Source organism: Mytilus trossulus, chromosome 7 (assembly GCF_036588685.1).
Source record: "Mytilus trossulus isolate FHL-02 chromosome 7, PNRI_Mtr1.1.1.hap1, whole genome shotgun sequence".
NCBI lineage: Eukaryota > Metazoa > Mollusca > Bivalvia > Mytilida > Mytilidae > Mytilus > Mytilus trossulus.
Window position 1 is genome coordinate 30729948 of NC_086379.1, and position 22887 is coordinate 30752834.

A 22887-nucleotide genomic window follows, 5' to 3' on the forward strand; every position below is an offset into this window, starting at 1 on the left:
TTTGAGATTTTAATCTGCCTTTTGCTCTATAATAAGATTGATATGTATCCATGTATGATATTTCAGCATTATATGTTAAAATTGGTTTTATAAGAGAATCAAAAAGATTACAGGATACATTAACAGGGAAATTTCCAAAAAAGGCTGCATGTGTTTTTAATGAAAACAGAGCTTTCCTAGCTTTTTTGGCTAAATCTATTAAACTTGCATTTAAATTTCCATTATTTTTTTATCAGAGTGCCCAGAAATTTATATTCAGTAACGTTATTATTTTTTTCATTATTGAACCTTACAATGTATGGTTCCAGTTTTGTAGTTTTTTGTTCAATGATCATTGTTTTTGTTTTTTTAGTATTAATACATAATTGCCATTTTTCACAGTAATTTGATAAGTTATTTAAGCTATTTTGAAGACCTTCTTTACTTTCCGATAAAATTATAAGGTCATCGGCAAACAAAAGACTTCCTTTATCAGAATTTAATATTCTCAAGGGTGTTGAACCTTTATGGTCAAAATTTTCAACTGTATCATTAATAAATAAATTGAAGAGTGTGGGACTTATACTGTCCCCTTGTTTTACTCCTCGGTCAATGGGAAATAATCTAGAATGTTTATCATTATATTTTAAAGATGCTTCAGTATGAATAAACTGTTGTTTTATTATTTCAAACATATGTTTCCCTACACCCATTTTAGCTAATTTATAAAGCATTCCAATTCTCCAAAGGGAGATCTACAAAACAGACAAAAAGTTTTCTTTTATTTTTTTGAATATATTTATTAATCAAAGTTTTAAGGATAAATACACTGTCTGCAGTTCTATGATTAATTCTAAATCCAAATTGGGCATTAGTTAATTTTTTTTCCATAGTTTTAATCATTCTTTGATTTAAGATACTACTTAATAATTTGGATATACAGTTGATTAAAGAAATTCCTCTGTAGTTGCTTGGGTTACATTTGTCACCAGATTTATGTACTAAAGTTATGTATGCAGAATTCCATGAAGTTGGATAGTGTCCTGTTTTTAACATAAGATTAATTTGGTAGTTACTGGACTACTAAATTTAATTACCTCGTTTAACACACTATCTGGACCACTTGCTTTTCCATTTTTTAAGTTTTTTTAAATACAATTAATTTCAGAGCAAGTAATAGGCCTGTCTGTTTCAGGGTTATAAGAAATAGTATCTTCAATATTTTTCAGCTTTTGCTCAATTTTGGTTTGAAAATCATTATTTATTTTTGAAAACTTTCCTTGATTTTGGAAATGTTTAATTGTGCTTTCACTGTCCTTTAACATTTCTTTTAAATCATCATCTCCATTTATATTTTTGTTTTCTAGTGATTTTAGTATTTTCCAGTATTCCTGAGGATTTTTATTCATCGAATCTGAAAGTTTATCAAAGATTTTCTTTTTATATTCTATTTTTTTCTGTTTTATTAACTTTCTAAATGATTTGAGTAAACAAAAATATTTATGTTTCAGTTAACAGTTAAAGGGATTTTGTCTTAATTCTTTTCCGACTGCATTTATTGACTTTTTATATTCATATACTTCATTATCTGACCATTTTTGTTTCTTTTTTTTTGTTTCTTTTAGAGTTTGGTATACCTCTTACATATCTTAATGTACAAGATTTTTCTGTTAAGTTGCCTAAAATTAAATCAAGCTCACTAGCTGCCTGATCTATCCCATTTTGATTTTCACTATATTTCTTTGTTTCAAAGTTTATAATTTCATTTATAAAATTTTCAGAAGATATAGTTTGAATTAATATATTTTTGGAGTTATCGTTCCACTTATAAGATTTCATTGTTTTCTATTTGTCTTCTGGAAACAGATACTGTTTTTCACTTATATTACATTTAAGAAATATTTCAATTTGTGCATGATCTGAAAGGTAGTTGATTTCATTAGTTTTAAAGTATATTACTGAGGTCAGGAGACTCTTACTTACAATAGCATAATCTACTGTACTCCTGGGCTGTACTCAAGCCATTGGGCGTGAAACATGTAAAATATCCCAAAGAATCACCAATGTATCTGCCGTTAAGTATACGAAGTCTTGATGACAAGCATAATTTTAAAAGATTGTTACCCTGTGCATTTAGTATTTTATCTTGGTTATTTCTTTTTAAAAATTGATCCACATCATAATTTTGAGGTAATATATTTTGAGAATGTATATTAAATAGATCTGAGTCATCATTTTCTATAAAATCTGGATAACTGCTAGTGTGGGAGTTAAAATCTCCTATTAAGGCAATTTGTCCTTTGTTTGAATATGTACTTATTTCTTTTTCTAACTGGGTATAGTCATTTTCATAATGAGTGGAATTTACAGGGATTAAAAGATTTCCGATAACATTCATGAATTCGTTTTCAAGTTTATATTTAGAAAACAACATCGCTCAGGTAAGATGTGTATGCATTGTGTGTATTTAAAGTGTTTATGCGGATATACACAAATTCAATGTATGTGGTTAGATTGACGATCAATTGTTTATATCGATCAAAATCAGGACACCATTCTTGATTCCAAAAACACAGTGAAATTGTAATTGTAAAAAACAAGAGATGAGTAACCTGTGATTTAACACTAGCGTCAGGTCATACACACAACATTTACAACAAATCTTACAATGAAATCGTCATGTCTCCCGTTTCCTTTGTTCTGTTGACCATTTCATAGGGGTCATTGACTTTCTATCTACATGTTTATACACAAAAGAGATGTGTTTCATTAAGAATAGATTGTCATTTTTGGAATAGGTGAATCTGAATATACTGACAAAGTTTATTTTCGTAAAATCTTACATAATTACGAACGACTAAATGCTTATTTTCCTTTTTTTTCGTTAAACGTATCATCATGATATATCATGTATACAGCATCTTTCATCTAGAGAATGTTCATTTCTATTTACTAGACTTTAGAACTGATACTGCACGATCGTATCATGTTGTCTTGAATAACACTAACATGTGATACCTTTGAATTCGATTGACATTTTCATCGCTTGTCCATGTTCATGTTCAGTCAAGATCATCGTTATTTATATATAATACATTTGTTTGCTGGGTTATTTTATCAATAATACTGTGAATTCATTATTATTCGTTGGTTACCAAATTTCGTGGATCCCGTGGGTACAGATGAACCACGAATTCAAATATTCAACAAATAACAAATTTTTCGAAAGGAATGTATGCAGTCTTTGCCAAAACAACGAAATTGAAGATCCACGAAACTGCAACTGATACGTTGTGTAGACCTTAATTTCCTACTTAACTGATCCCTTTAAAACTGAACTATACGTACCAAGTATGCGTTTAAAGCCACCGGATAGCACGAACGGACGCCTAGCAAATGAAAATAAAAGTTGTCCGTTGGCAAAATTGTTATCCGTTGGGAGTCCGTTGATGTAAAACGGACGCGTAACGAATGCATAACGGACACACACCGGATATGCCACGTACGAGTAACGGAGACGTACCGGACAGAACGGATGTCGAACGTACATCCAACGGACGAGTACCGCATAAAACGGATGAACAAGATATACGGAAAAATTAAAGGCGACATTATTTTACATGTAAATCGCATAAATATTCAAATTGTTTCTGTGTAACTGGTCTTGTTTTTTTCTTCAAAATGCTGCCAAAGAGCAGTGTCTGGCGTGAATAAGAGCTGCTTGATTGTGAAGACGTGGCCTTACTCTAAGATCGATTATTAATAATAAGAATTCATGAACCTTGAGACATCTGATATACCAATAAATGGCTTTTCCATTCGCAATTCAATTTTATTTCTGATGCAAAATTTTCAATTGGCATTTATCAGTTTCAGATCCGTTCATCATCCGTTTTATCCGTTATACGTCCGGTAGAAGTCCGATTCACATTCGTTTAACATCCGTTTTATCCGTTAAGCGTCCGGTAGACGTCCGTTGGCGAATATATCTAGCAGACCTCCAACTGATGTATAACGGATACGTAACTGATAAAAAACGGAAACGAAACGGACGAGTACCGTACAAATGGACGCCTACCGGACGTTCAACGGACATTTCATCCGTTGGACGTCCGTTCAAAATTTTGAACGTGCTCAAAATTGTCCACCAAACAGAACGGACGTCCACGGGATATAACGTACGCTAAATGGACACGCAACGGATATGGATAGACGTCTAACGGATAAGAACGGACGTCTCACGGACATGAACGGATTGAACAAAAAGTTATCCGTTAGGCGTCCGTTCGAGCTATCCGTTAAGGTGTAACCGAGGCTTAAACTACCTTTAAGCTGTGGTCACACCTTACCGGATAGCACGAACTGACGCCTAACGGATGAAAATAAAAGTTTTCCGTTGACAAAATTATTATCCGTTGGGAGTCCGTTAATGTGCTGAGCAAATAAAACGGACGCGTAACGAATGCATAATGGACACACACCGGATAAGCAACATACGAGAAACGGAAACGTACTGGACAGAACGGATGTCGAATGTACATCCAACGTACGAGTACCGCATATAACGGACACCTAACGGAAGCGTACCGGAATAAACGAATGAACAAGATATACGGAAAAATTAAAGGCGACAATAAAAATACATGTAACTTGCATAAATATTCAAAAAGTTTCTGTGTAACTGGTTTTGGTTTTTTCTTCAAAATGCCACCAAAGGGTAATGTCTGGCTTGAATAAGAGCTGCTTGATAGTGAAGACGTGTCCTTACTCTAAGATCGATTATGAATAATAAGAATTCATGACACTCTAGAAATCTGACATACCAATAATTGGCATTTCTCACGCGAAATTTGCAATTGGACACACACCGGATAATCCGTTTCTAAGGACAAATCATACAAACAAACAGTGTTAAAGATTTCAATTGCTGCATAATCAAACCAATCATCAGTCTTAGAAAATGTTTCCGTCTAATTGCATAATTTTATTTATGTTATATTTTAATAAATATTAAAATAATGAAAACTTTACAAAAATATGATACAAAATAGTTAACATGTATTAAAAGTCCATGAGGTACAAAATGGTAGATTCATTTAGGCCATAGGGTACGAAATGGATAATATCGTGGGTACGAAATGGTAAATTTTGGGATCGAAATGGCCAATTTGGGTACGAAATGACAGAGGTACGTAATGGTCAAGGTACGATATGAATTGCTTCCATTGAATGTGATATAAATTTGAAATGTCTAAAGCAAAATAAGATTTCAGAAAATCGGGTCAATTCGAAACGACTGAATGAACACTATTTTTTTCCTTTATATATAACTAATCATCACAGTCTCTGAGATAAAGCTTTAAATATAGTTTGAATTTCAAATTCACTGGATGTTCAAAAGATCTTTTGTACTACAGTTCTGAAGTTATAAATACCTTTTAAAGTCATATGAAACCTCAAATTAAAAATAAATTGATGCATATGTTTATTTTATAACTAAATGGATAGTTTTCATTGATTGACGACCTAAATTATCCCATTGACTGGGACAGATTAGGTGAACGTTTGTCGGTAACAATCACTGCTCACTATGTACTTGTTAAAGACACTGAATCTGTGGGGTCACCAAAGGTTCTCAACACCTAAATAAAGCAATTCGAAAAACTAATCCGGAATTGTACGATGTGTTGATTTATATCAATAATATAAATCAAAACATAAGGTTATTCCTGAATAATTTTTCGAATTATTTTATTATTAAAGGCGTTAAGAACCTTTGGTGACCCCACAGGTTAAAAACTATAATAAGTACATAGTGAGCAATGGTCGTTACCGACAAACGTTCACATAATCTGTCCCAGTCAATGGGACAATTTAGGTCGTCAATCAATGGCCAGGACCACACTGTTTTGAATATGATTCTATCTGATTATACATGTTATACATGTGCTCAATATTCATTGTTAACTATAAGGTGCCATATTTTCACATCATAGCAGACAGAGAGAGTAAAAATTACGATTAAACTAATAGTATATGTTTGCGTAAAAAAAAGATAAAATCGTGCACAGAAGACTAAGTTTATGATATATACATGCATCGTTTAAAGAATTGGATAAACATTATTTTTCACCAGTCACTCGTTTCAGATGACCTTAATATAATTTATCGGAAAGTTACAAGTTAGATATCCATACGCAATATATGTGTATTTTTTCCACTTGTGTTAAGGACGCCTTTTCTATTTCATTTGTGGAACTTAATGTAATAAGTATTGGACATAAAACGATATAAACTTCAAATTTGACATATTTGTCTGTTCACACAAAGAGGACTTTACTTTTGTTTAATTGTGTATTTTCAGGTGTAAGTGAGTTATAAGTTATTATTCTTATTCAATTTTCGTGTAGTAAAACGCTCGAATTTTTAATGACTATTTTGCAAACACTCGAATGATTTCATGCATCAAATCTTATTTAGATATCAACACACTGACGATAACTATGTATGAGACAAGCGGTTTGGCTGAAATGAACATTTTACTGCACGAAAATTGAAAAAAGAAAACTGATCTCTAGAGTTGTCTCCCATTTTCGCCTAACAATAAATTTACTTTTCGACCATCCGCTTACCACCAGTGCCTCGTGTCGTATTATAAGTCACATAGATGTCTTATTGAATGTTTAATTGTAAATAAAGGCTACAGTAGGATGCCGGTGTTTAAAAGTCATAAATTGATTTAGAGAAAACACATCCGGGTTGCAAACTAAAAACGATGGAAACAAATCAACAATTAGAGGAAAACAAAGAAACAACATGAACACTAAACTGTAAGAAAAACAAACGCCAAAATGAATAGAAACGAGCTATTTGTAAAACTGCCATATTCCTGACTTTGTACAAGACATTTAAAGAATATAATTATTATTATCATATACTTAGACTAAATAACATATAAATTTTACCGTATGATAATAGCATTAAATTGACGTAAATTTCATATTTTTCGAATTGGTGCTTAGCGGGCTGATATGAAAAGTTTATCACATGGTTCGATTGTTATCACATGCCTTTCCGTAACGTTATCACATGGCATTCCGGTGATACTCGGCCAATTCCGGAAAATACACTTCAATGCTACGTTTTCAGTGAAAAACATTACAAAGTAGTGTGCAAAACAATTGAAATGGAAAGTATATCGTGTAAAATAATAAAAATAATAAATTAAAATAATTAAAAAACAAACAAATTATTAAATAAATGCATTTTTTTATTTTTTTCTGAAACATAATTTGGAAAGTTTCTTTTAAATAATTGACTTTTCCAAAACTGTTCATAATTATGTATATTGTTGAAACTGGAAATTATATTGTGTAAAATTATAAAATTAAATAAAAAAAAAATTATTGAATAAATGCATTTTTTTGTTTTTCTGAAACATAATTTATAAAGTTACTTTAAAAAAATACTTTTCCAAACAATAGATATAATGTTCATTACGTATATTGTTGAAATTATTTTTGTCGATTTGTCCATATTAAACTGTGTTTTTCTCTCCGTTTAGGCATATGATAGAAAGATTTCATATTGAATGTGTCAAATTTTGGGTCCGACGGTCCGTGAACTTTTTACTCTTTCAACTTCTTTTCGGGAACCACCGTCTAAAAAGGATCTATATATAAATCTGTTACTTTTCTTTACTGTTGAAGCATATGATAAAAAGATCATAACATATCATTTTTCATATCGCATGTATTATCAGCCCTCGGTCAATATCAGCCCTCGAGCCATGCGGCTCTTGGGCTGATATTGAACCTAGGGCTGATAATACATGCGATATGAAAAATGCCATGTAATAATCTGATACTATCTTATATTGTTAGTGGTATGCACTATAAGAATTTGTATACATGTAAGACGAAAAAATATAAAAATGATGAATTCAATATTTAAGAGTAAATATCATAGCAATAATTCATCAATAAAATAGTATTATTTCATATCAAATTATGTGTAAATGTTTAATGGCACTTTTAAATTTTTGGGAAACATCATGAATACGATTTGGATATATATATAGATTCTACCACTGCATCAAGTGCAATACGATATTTATCCACTCGAGACAGTTAAATTTTCATATTTAAATATTCAAAATTTAAATGTCGAGAGTGGATAAATATCGTATTGTACGAGATTTGGGGGTGGCATCTGTTTCTCTAATGATTTTAAGACGGTATGCAGACAATCTAAATCCTTCTTTTCGAACAGCACGCAAAAGATGTGTTCTTTCTATGCGACGTCATCAGGCATGGTCGCCTTTTTTCGTGAGGCCACAATAGGAATTTTAGAGGAAAGCAAGAAAATTTGACGTCATAATCGAGTCTTGACCAATGAACAACTGAGATCAAAGAACCACACGTTGATTAAATAAATATAATCAACAGGTCAGGAAAAGGATAAATCGAGTAAGAATTAGAGAAATATATATATATTCATTCATTTCTAACTATGTTCGTCATCAAACATAATAAATTGTTTGATTTAAAATTAAGATTAAAAAAAAATTTAACTTGTAATTTATTCTCTATAATTTCTTTTCTTTAAGAAACCATGGATTCATCAGATAGCATAACATATAACTTCGGCCAAGCGGAAAGAGGCATTGCTTTATTGATACACAATAAATATTTTGAAAGCAAAGATGGTACGAGAAATGGAGATGAACTTGATCGCAGACATTTGAAAAAAATCTTCAAGGAATTAGGATTTAAGATATTATCATTTGAGGATCAAAAAGCAGACGAGATGCTTAAAATAGCAACAGATAGTAAGGAACATTTTTTTTCTAGATCACAAAACCCTACATTGTATGACTATGTTAAAAAGTCTTTTTCCATATTTTTGTGTCCTCTCTTTTGAACCAACTTTCAAACCTTTTTGATACCTTTGATAACTATTTACACCACTGGGTCGATGCCACTGCTGGTGGACATTTCGTCCCCGAGGGTATCACCAGCCCAGTAGTCAACATTTCGGTGTTGACATGAATATCAATAATGTGGTAATTTTATTAATTTCCTGTTTACAAAACATTGAATTTTTCGAAAAACTAAGGATTTTCTTATCCCAGCCATAGATTACCTTAGCCGTATTTGGCACAAGTTTTTGGAATTTTGGATCATCAATACTCTTCAACTTTGTACTTGTTTGGCTTTATAAATATTTTGATTTGAGTGTAACTGATGAGTCTTATGTAGACGAAACGCGCGTCTAGCGTACTAAATTATAATTCTGGTACCTTTGATAACTATTTACACATCTGGGTTGATGCCACTGCTGGTGGACGTTTCGTCCCCGAAGGTATCACCAGCCCAGTAGTCAACATTTCGGTGTTGACGTGAATATCAATAATGTGGTCATTTTTATTAATTTCCTGTTTACAAAACATTGAAATTTTCGAAAAACTAAGGATTTTCTTATCCCTGGCAAAGATTACCTTAGCCGTATTTGACACAACTTTTTGGAATTTTGGATCATCAATGCTCTTCAACTTTGAACTTGTTTGGCTTTATAAATATTTTGATTTGAGTGTAACTGATGAGTCTTATGTAGACGAAACGCGCGTCTGACGTACTAAATTATAATCCTGGTACCTTTGATAACTATTATGGAAACGAGGTGCGATTTAAAGCGTATCATATGGTACAGTCACAAGACAACAGTTTGATGCTGTGATTCATAATTCTAATGCAGCATTGTTTGTAACGTTCATTTTGATTGGACAACGTCACTAACTCTCATGGCATCAATTCACAATTAATTCTATGAATAGTTATCAAAGGTACCAGGATTATAATTTAAAACGTACGAACAAGCGCAGACAACGTATGACAGATTTTAAACGTACAATCTGATGTTGTTTCCTGTCAGTTTTATTAGAATGGAGATAACAATATTTTATTTTAAGGCATCAATTGGTGGTTTGATGGTCGCAAATACCCGTTTACTGGCTCCGCAACAGCGCGGTCGGCTGTTAACTGATGCTGTCGGAGCTTACAAAGTATAACCGTTACCTCCTAATTGGATTTTTATTTACGGTCTTGTAAAACACATGTTTACATAAATAAAAGTCACTTCAAAGACAAAAACATATAAATACCTCCCCATGTACTCATCCAGTGACTTATAAAATAAATCTAGATGATTTTTATTCCCGAACTAGTGTTCATAAATACGCAGTTTTGTGAGCAGACTGTAAGCTTGTTTAAATTCTACGCGCAGAATATTTGGTACACCACGACGAAATAAATGGAAACCATTATACAATTAATTAAAAGTATTTAAAAGTTGAGACTCTAAAGATTTTTTTTTTGGGGGGGGGGGGGGGGGTATTTAAAGTAATCGAAATTCCAGCTAGTTGTCTATTCCTTGCAAATGATGACAGTCGGTCCTTTACGTCTCTGCTCCTTTGTTGACCAGGAATAGACATTGATTTAGATATCTCCATAAAGTCTGAATGGTATTATTTACTATGATCAAACTCTTTAAAAAGTCTGAATGATATTATTTACTTTTAGCAAACTCTTTAAAAAACATTGATTTTCATGGAGACGTCCTTAGCGTTTGAAATGGCCATGCATTGTTCAAAGTAGTGTTTTCTTGTAAAGTTGATGACTTTGCTATACGGTAAAAATTGTTTTGTTTTGTTTGAAAATTAAGGTATATGTCATCTATATTATACCATAATATTTCATTCAAGCAACTTTCCTATATCAAATTTGTATTGTTAGTTCTTTATGGTTTTCATGTATTTTTCTGTATTTAAACCTGTAACGTAATCGTGTGCCGAGTAAAGGACATCTGCAGAGAGGACAGTAACCTTGATGTTGTGATATGTAAACCCTAAACGTTTTTTTTTTTTATTTCGAGAATTAGGTATTGATTTGTAATCTCTCACTATGTTTTCATATAGATAATCTTTTTGACATGAGGTAATTTCGTACAATCGTACTGTTCAAGATAAAAAAAAAGGGACATTATTAAGATCTATTGAAAAACTTAGTTTAAAATGTAGAAATTTATATACTGTACATCCTTCTGTGTATATGAAATTGAGAAAGGAAATGGGGAATGTGTCAAAGCAATAAAAACCCGACCATAGAGCAGACAACAGCTTAAAGCCACCAATGGGTCTTCAATGTAGCGAGAAACTCCCGCACCCGGAGGCGTCCTTCAGCTGGCCCCTTAAAAATTATGTATACTAGTTCAGTGAAAATGGACGTCATACTAAACTCCGAATTATACACAAGAAACTAAAATTAAAAATCATACAAGACTAACAAAGGCCATAATATACTTCATGTTATCCTTTAGTTGTCTGTACCTTATTATTATTGTTATTCATAGATTTTAATTCTTTTAGTCGCAAAAGAAGGCGTTCACGAAAAATCCGACTGTTTTGTGTGTGTTGTATCTTCTCATGGTAATGAAGAGCAAACAAAGTCGGACACTCACCAAGCATCACTTGAGAGAGAGCAAGAAATCCTGGGTGTGGATGGAAAAGGAATTAAGACCAGTGATTTAATTGACATCTTCAGTGACAATAATTGTAAAGGTCTATGTGGAAAACCAAAATTCTTTTTTATCCAGGTAAAATTTACAATTTTTTTATTGGATTTTGTCACAAATTGTACCAGCACATGCTTGGGCTGTTAAATGTGTATGCGTTATTGAAAAGGACGACAGACATAAGGCAATTACACTTACTTTAACCCCTTACTTTCAATAAAGAAATCGTAAGAACTTTAAACATTGAAAGAACTTAAAACTAGAAAAATTACGTTTAAGTTTCATCAAAATCAAAAACACAAATGTAATGGACTGAAATACGAATGCAAATATTTCACTGAAGGTACACCTTCTTAATTCCGTCTTACTTTCACATTATCAAAATTAATCATATAATCAACGTTAAAAAATAAGACGATACGGTATTATTGCCTATGATACAACTTTCCACAAAAGATCAAATGACATAGTAGTTAGCAAATGCAGGTCACCGTATGGCCTTCAAATATAAAATGAATTCATAGATTTAACGATGCTTAACGCATACCCTCAATATTAGTTTTAACTCTCTGATGATGAAAATTAAAACCGGTGTTATTAAATGAACCAAATCCAACGCATTAAGTATCCATTGCTGGAAACACAAGTCTTCATCTTTAAGTAAATGTTAACTGTTTTTTTTTGGCTTAATTCCACAGCCAATAAAGTAAATTTGCGATAACTTAATACATCAATCCGACTCTTGATGGTCACTTTATTATGTTTAATCTACCATGGTATTGTTCTATAAGCACATACGAGTAATAGAAATAACCAGATACGGTATGATTGCCAATGAGACAAATATCCAATAAAGTTCAAATCTCCTACAATTAAAATATCACTAAGGTTTACTGATACTCTTAATTAAAATATTATTATTTGGCCAATCTGCCATAAAATTTCAATTCAAAATCATAGCAATTAAATTTGGGATCGTCAAAATATTTATTCATCTTACAGTTCTATTTATGTACATTCAATTGTTAAATGTACCCTAAGTAAACATCTACATCACAAGCACCTAATGTTTTGCTAGGCGCTGCCAACTTTAACAAAACGCTCATGATACTGATAGGTTAAATTTGTGGTGGTACACCTAGACATTTATTTTCGTTTTTATTTATACCACTACCATTCAACGATCAAGTAAATATATAATATTATTGCGAATTTCTAAAATTTAAACAAAAAATTCAGATATAAACTGAAAGTCAATTTCAGTACAACATGTCAATATTACGTATCTAATAAAGTTTATTCCTTCAGAAGAACACACTTACCAGAACACTTCCGAGCACAAAACATTCCTCCTTTTTCTTCAATGAACGACACAGATGAAAAAAACTAAGAAATATATCATATATTTTGAATATTATAGTTATTTCTCAATTTACTGTGTAATTATTTGTCTATATTTTAAGTAAAAGGTGGCTTACTTGACATTTAAAAAATGAAGTCCTTTACTTCTTTTCAAATTAATCAAGAAATTATAAATAATATCACAAGAAAAGTGTAAAGAGTTTTTAAAAGCTGGCAATTACAAAGCATGTTGACATTTCTAATTTGCGTTCCATACATTCCAACTAACAGCATGTATCTCGTTTGTAATAATTCCCTTTTACTTTTTTACATGTTGTGAAGGTTATCTTGTATGTTAAAAAAAGGTGTTAGTGATAGTTGTTGGCCTGAAATAATACAAATATCAGTTTCTATATTTTTAGGCTTGTAGGGTCGCAGGAACCAGGAAAATGGATGAAGGCTATCCGAAACAAAATATGACTTCAATAAAAAGTAGACACATAAAAGACAAAGTGGATGCTACAGCCAATGGTAACTTTCTACATGTATTGAATATAAGTCTTATATTGAAGTACTGAACATGGAAAATGATAGTGCAAGTTTCAGGTTAAAGTTTTTGGTCAAGGTAGTTTTTGATGAAGTTGAAGTCCAATCATCTTCAAACTAAGTACACATGTTCCCTATGATATGATATTTCTAATTTAAATGCCAAATTAGACTTTAGACCCCAATTTCACGGTCCACGGAACAAAGAAAATGATAGTGCAAGTTTCAGGTTAAAGTTTTTGGTCAAGGTAGTTTTTGATGAAGTTGAAGTCTAATCAACTTCAAACTTAGTACACATGTTCCCTATGATATGATCTTTCTAATTTAATTGCCAAATTAGACTTTAGACCCTTATTTCATGGTCCACTGAACATGGAAAATGATAGTGCAAGTTTCAGGTTAAAGTTTTTGGTCAAGGTAGTTTTTGATGAAGTTGAAATCCAATCAACTTCAAACTTAGTACACATGTTTCCTATGATATGATATTTCTAATTTAATTGCCAAATTAGACTTTTGACCCCAATTTCACGGTCCACTGAACATAGAAAAGGATAGTGCAAGTTTCAGGTTAAAGATTTTGGTCAAGATAGTTTTTGATGAAGTTGAAGTCCAATCAACTTCAAACTTAGTACACATGTTCCCTATGATATAATCTTTCTAATTTAATTGCCAAATTAGATTTTTGACCCCAATTTCACGGTCCACTGAACATAGAAAATGATTATGCGAGTGGGGCATCCGTGTACTATGGACACATTCTTGTTACTTTTTTGGATTCGAGCGTCACTGATGAGTCTTTTGTAGACGAAACGCGCGTCTGGCATATATAAAAGGTTTTATCCTAGTATCTATAATGAGTTTATTTAGTCTCAACAAATAACCGGATCTCTGATTAAAGGGGCATTAGCTATCAAATTCATTTTCACCAATTTGAATCCATGCAACTCTTATACATTTATTCGATTTATAACATTCTAAAACATATATTCATATTAGAATAAGTCTGAAATACGCAATTAACAATGCATGGACTCGATAATATATAAAACAACATTTCATGTGTATTAAGTCTAGATGCCATTTAATCAACTAACGCGATGAACGCTCAAGATTGCCCACGAATAACCAGAAATAAACATAAACATTAATATAAATAAATTGCGACCTAGTGCAATTCGATTTTTCTATGTTTGTTTTATCCTGGTACCTTTGATAAATATTATGTTATGTTAAAATTGTAAAAAGAAGTTAAGGTGGTATGGGAGACTAAAATGAAAATGATAGAATTTGTTCATACTTTGCCAAACCGTAGTATCTATTGATATATGGTCAAATATATAATAAAAATGATAGGTCACCTCCCATTTTCTCAAGCTACAGGTTGTGAAAAAATGACACATTTTGTATGGATTATACAGGAAAAAAAAACACCATTTTGTGATTTGAAACTAAACGAAATGATAGAATTTTAAAATAAATTAGGAAAAGATAGCTTTCAGACAATGCTTTGAGAATATCAAAAGAAAAGGTAGGGTCACCGTATGTTTTTCCCCCGGCTAAAGTACAAAATAGGAAAATTCCATTTAGATTCCTTCAGAAAATGCACTGTTTTCGAGTTACCTACTCTTAAAATTCCAACCTTAAAAACATTTCAATACAACAAAAAAATAATCTACACTTGTAAAAATATTAATAATTATAAGTTATATTCTTATAAATTGGTTCTTTTAAATGAAAATTCATATTAGATATCTGCATTCCTGCATCAAATTTTGCTAACTTGATAGAAAATCTGGACCTTAGGTTCTCTTTTTTATAACAATCCAAGATCGCGAAAGATACACATACCACCTTAATCATCATTTTACCTGATTTTTTTGGGGCTCGAATCAGTCAACGATGGTTCACTATATATTCACTTTCAATCTTGACATTCTTTCCTTTTAATGACTGAACATGCAGAATACATGCATAAACAATCTTTAATAAAGGGATTAAATTTAAGGTCACATGAATACGGATTCAATGAGATCAAATTATTTACTTGCAAATGAATAATTTATCAGCGAATTTTTTTTGGGACAAAATTGAAGTAAACTGGCTGCTAAAAGCGATTTATTTTTACCCATTTATTAATGATTAAATTAACAAAAATCATATTCTATTTTTTATACATCTTAGCTAATGCACCTTTAAGTTCATTGATTATATATTTACCAGTATTAATGTCAGTGTATAGAATCTTACCATACACCGAATATGGGATGGGTTGGAAATAATATACAAATGATTAGAAAAAAAATATATATACCATATTATTGAACTCTAATGAGTTCAGTGACGATAATTAGCTGATGTAAAGTTTTTAGAAAAATAGTCCGACAAAACATCAATAACTTCCAAGTAGGAACTCCTGATAGATTCAAATATAACATATAACTTGTTAATACCAAATATTTAAGAAATGTCATCGAGATCGAAATCAGAATCTTTCTATAACATGTTCCTTCACTTTCGACATTTCATTCTCCTTCGATTGGAATAGATATAGTGGATTGGTGACAGGACGGGTATATAAAATTGAGAATGGAAATGAGGAATGTGCCAAAGAGACAACAACCCGACCATAGAGCAGACAACAGCAGAAGGTCACCAACAGGTCTTCAATGCCACGAGAAATTCCCGCACCCGGAGGCGTCCTTCAGTTGCCCCCTAAACAAATATATACTAGTTCAGTGATAGTGAACGCCATACTAAACTCCAAATTGTACACAAGAAACTAAAAGTTAAAAAAATACAAGACTAACAAAGGCCAGAGGCTCTTGACTTGGGACAGGCGCAAAAATGCGGCGGGGTTAAACATGTTTGTGAGATCTCAACCCTCCCCTATACCTCTAGCCAATGCAGAAAAGTAAACGCATAACAATACGCAAATTAAAATTCAGTTCAAGAGAAGTCCGAGTCTGATGTCAGAAAATGTAACCAAAGAAAATAAACAAAATGACAATAATACATAAATAACATCAGACTGCTAGCAGTTAACTGACATGCCAGCTCCAGACTTCAATTAAACTGACTGAAATATTATGTCCTCATCATATGAATATCAGGCACAATCCTCCCCGTGAGGGGTTTAGTATCATACCATCATAACATATATGAGAAGAACATAACCCGTGTCATGCCAACAACTGGTTTTTTAATAAATGTGTTTAGTGCCGATGCAAAGACCCTATAAGTGAATCAATATTAACACCAAAGTATGCAATCTTTAATGACCTGACATCAGTATCGTAACTATATCCCTTCTTAATAAGTCTATTTAAAGCTTCTGAGGTGAATACTGACATTTTTGTGCTTTATAAAGAATATTTCCATAAAATATTGGATGTGAAATACCTGAACGTATAAGAAGTCTGCATGTTGAGCTATATTTACAAATGATGTCCTTATACCGATGATAACATTTAGTAATTGTTTTGACTAGTTTGTGATATTGAAAACCCTGGTGTAATAATTTTTCAGTAATACATAAATTTCTCTCGTTAAAATCTAAAACATTGTTACATACACGAGCGAATCGTAGAAGTTGAGATATATGAACACCGTAAGATGGTGACAAAGGAACGTCACCATCTAAAAATGGATAATTAACGATAGGAAATCAGAAATCATCTCTTTTATCATAAATTATAGTATTAAGCTTTCCGTTAATGATATAGATATCAAGATCGAGGAAAGGGCAGTGGTCATTGTTAGTATTAGCTTTATTTAAATTAAGTTCAACAGGATAAATTTCTTTAGTATACATACTGAAGTCGTCATTATTGAGAGCCAAAATATCATTCAAATATCTAAAAGTATTATTAAATTTGTGTATCAGATGTTGTTTTGGTGGGTCTTTGCTGATTTTTGTCATAAATTGTAACTCATAGCAATACAAAAACGGGTCCGCAATAAGTGGTGCACAGTCAGTCCCCATTGGAATTCCGATAACCTGACGATATACGGATTCTCCAAAGCGAACAAAAATGTTATCTAGTAAAAATTCAAGGGCAGATATAGTATCAATGCATTCATTTTATTTTCATTGTTAATTTCAACTTGATAAATAAGTTGTGAGTAGGATAGGGAACAAGGAATAGTCTTGAGAGATTATTATTTTTGTGTTTATCAAACTCTGTTTTAGGAGCAAATTGTTATAAGTTCTCACTCAATATTTTAGGGGTTTTGGCAATATATTGATTCTTAACTCTCTTAACAACACTCAACCAAAAGAAGGACCAAAATCTTCCGTTTCATGAACTATTTGTTCTATTTATTCATAGGATTTGGATTAAAGTCGTGTTGCAGACTAAATTCAAATGATCAACCAGTTTAACTTCTTGACAATGAAACAGCAAGAAAAATTGGCCAGGACCATTGTAATAGAAAAAATTAAATCATAGTAATTAGAATTCCTTCATATAGACAGTTATTTAAAAAGTTTGAATAATCAGAAACTTCAGACCAACATATTGGGTACTGGTTACAAGTCAAGATATCTTAACGATAATTTGTTCGCTGTTATTTTCTCTTTGTATGTATGTCTTTTTGTCCGAAGAAGTGGTTAGTCAGCATACTCTCAAATATGTTTGGTAATTACAAATATCCTTTGTTCATACATGTAATATCAAAAACTTGTGTTCTTAAATCGTTGAAAAACGTTTTAATCAAACCACTCCCAATGAAAATCTCGATCACCATAAAACTTATATATAAGTGAGATATAAATGATAACATACCAATTTAAGATGCATAATTAGCCAAATGGTAATTTTTTCTAGTCACAGATCTAGACGACTCTTTCGATCATGAAAAAGAATCAGCTGATGAAGTATATGAGGACATTGATACATCGGATACAGATGATGATGATGACTTCACATACTTAAAAGTCAAATATCAAAGTAAGTCCGAAGTTGGTAAAATTTATATCTCTAATCAAACTAATCCGATAAAAAAATAACTTTTATTTCATCTTATCAGAGAATCGTGTTTCAGAAAATTAATATTAAAATAATTTTAGTTACAGAAAAGGAAACACAAATCCGTCATGCTTCATCTTTGACCAAATCCAAAGTGCTTCGATCAGAAGGTGCACATAAAGAAGAAGTAGACGCCAAAGGGACTGAACCAGACGAACATGTTCCTGTTATTACATTGGTCCCATGTCCAGAGAACACTGTAATTATGTTTGCGGCGCTTTCTGGTAAGTTGATAGAAAAACAATCAAAAGTTTAGATAACTGGTTGTCAAATATCGTAAAGGATTATGCAGAGGCAAATCAAGGTATACAAACATCACCCGATTAATACACATGAAATCCAAAAGAAGGAAGACCGGATACGTTAACATGGTAAGCATCTCCCGCTATACATGCATCCCTAGCCATGAAACTTCACACTTTGTCAAAATATTGCATCAGTAATAGGATCCACTCGGTAAATTTGAAGATGAGACAACTGTACTGGTATCTACAAAATTAAGACCGCGAAAATATGTTGCTAAAACCGAGTCACCGTTTTTGTCAACCAACTCGAAACGCTAACAGCAAATTAATTCAGTGCGTAAAAAAACTGAGGGAATCAAGTGAACTTTTTAATGTACTTGACCGGGTGAAGAAATAAAGTAAACGTTTACTGCTTTGCATGCTTCACTCAGAGGTTTCAGATTATGTATGAAAAGCGAGTTTTTAATGTTTTCTTCCATGCACCTTAGCAAAACTCATATTTAAGTTTGTTTTTTGATTTAATACATATACATAGCCTCTGGCCTGTGTTAGTCTTGTATTATTTTTAATTTTAATTTCTTGTGTACAATTTGGAGTTTAGTATGGCGTTCATTATCACTGAACTAGTATATATATATATTTGTTTAGGGGCCAGCTGAAGGACGCCTCCGGGTGCGGGAATTTCCCGCTGCATTGAAGACCTGGTGGTGACCTTCTGCTGTTGTCTGTTCTATGGTCGGGTTGTTGTCCCTTTGACACATTCCACATTTCCATTCTCAATTTCATAATCTTCAGTGTTTTTAAGTTTCGAGTGTTAACAACAAACTATATAAAAATATAAAGGTCATCACATTATTGAAAAACAATCTAAGCAAGACAAAAAAAGAGGTTCGATTCAACATGTGCATAATCCGTCTGAGGTCATTACATCTTAATCGAAAATGTATTACATTAAAGTTTCATATGAGGCATATTTGTAGTCAAGCAGCAACCAAATGACACGAAATTAAACAAAAGACATCAGCATCCTTCTTTGGTGTAAATATGAATTAATATATTCTGAAATAGTTCTTTTTTTAAATCTTGTAATAGGAAATTATGCGGTGCGATCATCAGGAAAAGGAGGATGGATGCTAAATGAGCTGTACAAATGTTTAGCAAAATTTGCAAAAGATCGAAGAAAGTTAGAGAGAAAAAACTTTTTGGAAATATTAACAGAAGTATTGTCAGGCATTAGTGAAAAAACATTTAATCCTCCTAAGGACAGTAAAGAATATCATTTAAACGGTCACTTCTCACCTGCTTGCTTTGCTCATTGTCTAACAAAGGAAGTTTACTTTAAGAAAAAAAGTTCTTTACGTAAAATTAAGCAAGTCATTTCTAAGACAAAGAAAAAGGTAACAGAAATGCTTTTGTAAGATATAAACAATATATTGTATAATTAAAAAAAGATAAAAAAAAGAAAAAATTTAAAAACCAATTGTTCAGAGAACAATTGAAGGTCTTTCCACAAGTAAAGATCTATTTTGATAATGATATAGGAAAAATCAGTTAATAATGTTAGTTCCTATGGCTTTATGATGTATTTATATGAATTTAGAGCAAAGGTCAAAATCTAGGACGTCCTTTTAACCTATGACCTTGACCTCAATTTCAAGGTCACAAACCAAGGACCTCAAATCAAAAGACTATAGGTCTTATTTATATTTGGTTAATATACGTGTATTTCTAAATACAAGAGGGGAGAAAACTTCCTTTTACGTTTAAGGTACCCTTGCAATCAAAATTTACGTGTAACGACATGTCACAACAAACAATTTAGTTAAACTAATTTGTCGTTATCTTATACAGTCTCTGGAAATAAGAGAGAATAAGCTAAATTCAAAAATTAGAATATGACCTTGACCTTTGACCTTGACCTAATTTTCATTTTTTTGGACCAAGGACCTCAAATCAAAAGATTCTTGGTCTCTAGCACTTATTGTTTACAAGATAGAAATGCTTATCACTTATATCAAATGCATAAGGGGAAATAACTATCATATGGAGCGTTCATATCACTTCGGTCAAAATAGGTCAAATCATGCAAAGAATATAACGAGCAATTTTGTAAAAGAAATTTGTCATAATATTTTACGGTTGCGAAGGAGTTGCGCTCACAAGGAAAACAGTATTTGGGGAGATAACTCCTACAAAGAAAAGTATTCGTTTACGCAGGGTAAATTTCAAAAGCGCATAAACTGTTCGATATCATATACCAAATATCTAAGCGACATATTGCGAAATAAATGTTTATCGCAACAACAAAATTAGGCGGAAGAAAAAAAAAATAATCAGAAGAAAAACAATAGGTCTTTCCACAGAAAAGTGGAAAGACCCTTATAATCAAGGAAAAACAAAAGGTCTTTCCACGAAAAGTGGAAAGACCTAATGAGTTTCATTTGACGGCGTGTCTAAATATATATATACATGTCTAAATTAAATGTTGTTAATAAATTCTTCTAAAATCCTTATCTCAGTCTTAGTCTCACTGTTGCTTGAAGCAAAGGGTCCTGTCTTGAATGAGATCTGAAGTCAAGTTCATGGAAACAGAATGTATAGCAGATTTGTATAAAGACGGTATACATGTACACTTACGGTGACCTATTCTTGTAAACTTCTATGTCATCTAGTCACTGATGGAGAGTAGTTTCATTTGCAATCGTACCAAATTTTCTTATTTTTCATAGTAGAAATATTTATTGGAGACATATAGTATTTGTAGCTCCCTCAAGCGAAGTTGATTTCAGATGAATTTGGCTATTATTTTTTGTCCTTTTGGTCATATAGCTATTTATTTGTTTTTGATCTTATATATATTTGGCTTTAACATATGTCGTTTGAGCGTTCCTGATAAATGAAGCACAAGATTCATAAAGTGTTATTTTCATTTTATCATGATTTTAAAAATATATAAAAATATAGTTTAATATACATTCTATATGAGCTATAATTGAATAATATAACTCACCAGCTTTTTTCCCATCTCAGAATCGCTTTCTTAGATAGTAAAAGTCAGGAATATGACAGTCGTTGTACATCTTTTTGAGCTTTTGATTTTGTCACTTGAATAGGGACTTTCCGTTTTAAATTTTCATTGGGGTTCAGTCCTTTTTTTAATTTAATTACGTTTCTGCTCTTGCACATGTTCTGGGTATTTATCTGTGTCGCTGTTTTTACAGTAAAGTTTTAATAAAGAAAGGCCTAAGATTTTTATGAAAGTAATAGAAAACTAGAGGCATTGGCGAACAAGGTCACAAAATGATATCTTATCACGTATACCTAGCTAAGTCCCTGCGTTGTTTCTTTAAAACCCACATATACAGAAATCGAAAACACAACAGAGGTGCAACATTACATAATATGGTGAAGAATCTGTGAAAATTTAATCAACTTCCAAAAAACGTCTAAACAGATAAAAGGTTACTTAAATGTTATTATGCTTTTCTAAGAGAAACATTATTTATTCAAACTAAAAAAAACGGAGGATGACAGCAACGACGGACAGACGGTTATGATAAGCTCAGACAAAAACAGACAACTTTAGGGTAAGTACTATTAATGTCAAATCAGTCTTATATTTCCAATTGTTTGATGGTATACAGTTGATATACTTGGCGAGGCTTGCCACGAATGATTCCGACAACAAAGGTAGACGTGTTTAATGTAAATAAATCAATTTAAATTTACCGCATAACAGGATTTAGTCCGTTTGACAACCGTTTAGTTCAAATATAACCGCAACAGGTTGACATCTTTAAAAAGCAAGTTATTAAACTTGTGTTATAAAAAGGTGAAAAAACATAATTTCTGAGACAAGTTCATGTGATTTCCGTTATATTTTTTAGTTGTTTTGCCATGATGAAATATCGGTTTAGAATATGAAAGTATTGACATGTGAACTAAAATAATATTGAATGGTGGTATTCATTCACAGATTATACATCTAAAAAGATGAATATTCTAAATTCAGACATAGGAAGTTATGCAATATCTTTGTAAACGTTTTATAAAATTTTAGAACAAAACAAAACTAAAAGAGTAAAATCTGAGTCGTAAATCAGATATTTATTTAAGTATTTTAGAACCAAAAACGTGTTCGTCTAAAGGAAAAAAAACAATCTTTCCACAAACAATTT

The 22887-nt window shown here is 31.8% G+C and overlaps 1 protein-coding gene across 3 annotated transcripts; it reads left to right on the plus strand.

Moving 5' to 3' along the window:
- Positions 1–2254: 2254 nt before the first annotated feature.
- Positions 2255–21478, plus strand: LOC134726961 (caspase-8-like). Of its 3 annotated transcripts, none has more exons than XM_063591358.1 (7): positions 2255–2420; positions 8588–8809; positions 11405–11631; positions 13314–13422; positions 18264–18386; positions 18506–18688; positions 19802–21478. In XM_063591358.1, the coding sequence occupies exons 2-7, from the start codon at positions 8593–8595 to the stop codon at positions 20125–20127; spliced, it is 1185 nt and encodes a 394-aa protein (XP_063447428.1). In that variant the 5' UTR covers positions 2255–2420; positions 8588–8592; the 3' UTR covers positions 20128–21478. The 3 variants fall into 3 exon arrangements, with proteins under 3 accessions (XP_063447428.1, XP_063447430.1, XP_063447429.1); XM_063591360.1 differs by having other exon boundaries at positions 18512–18688; XM_063591359.1 differs by lacking the exon at positions 2255–2420 and adding an exon at positions 2454–2562.
- Positions 21479–22887: the final 1409 nt, after the last annotated feature.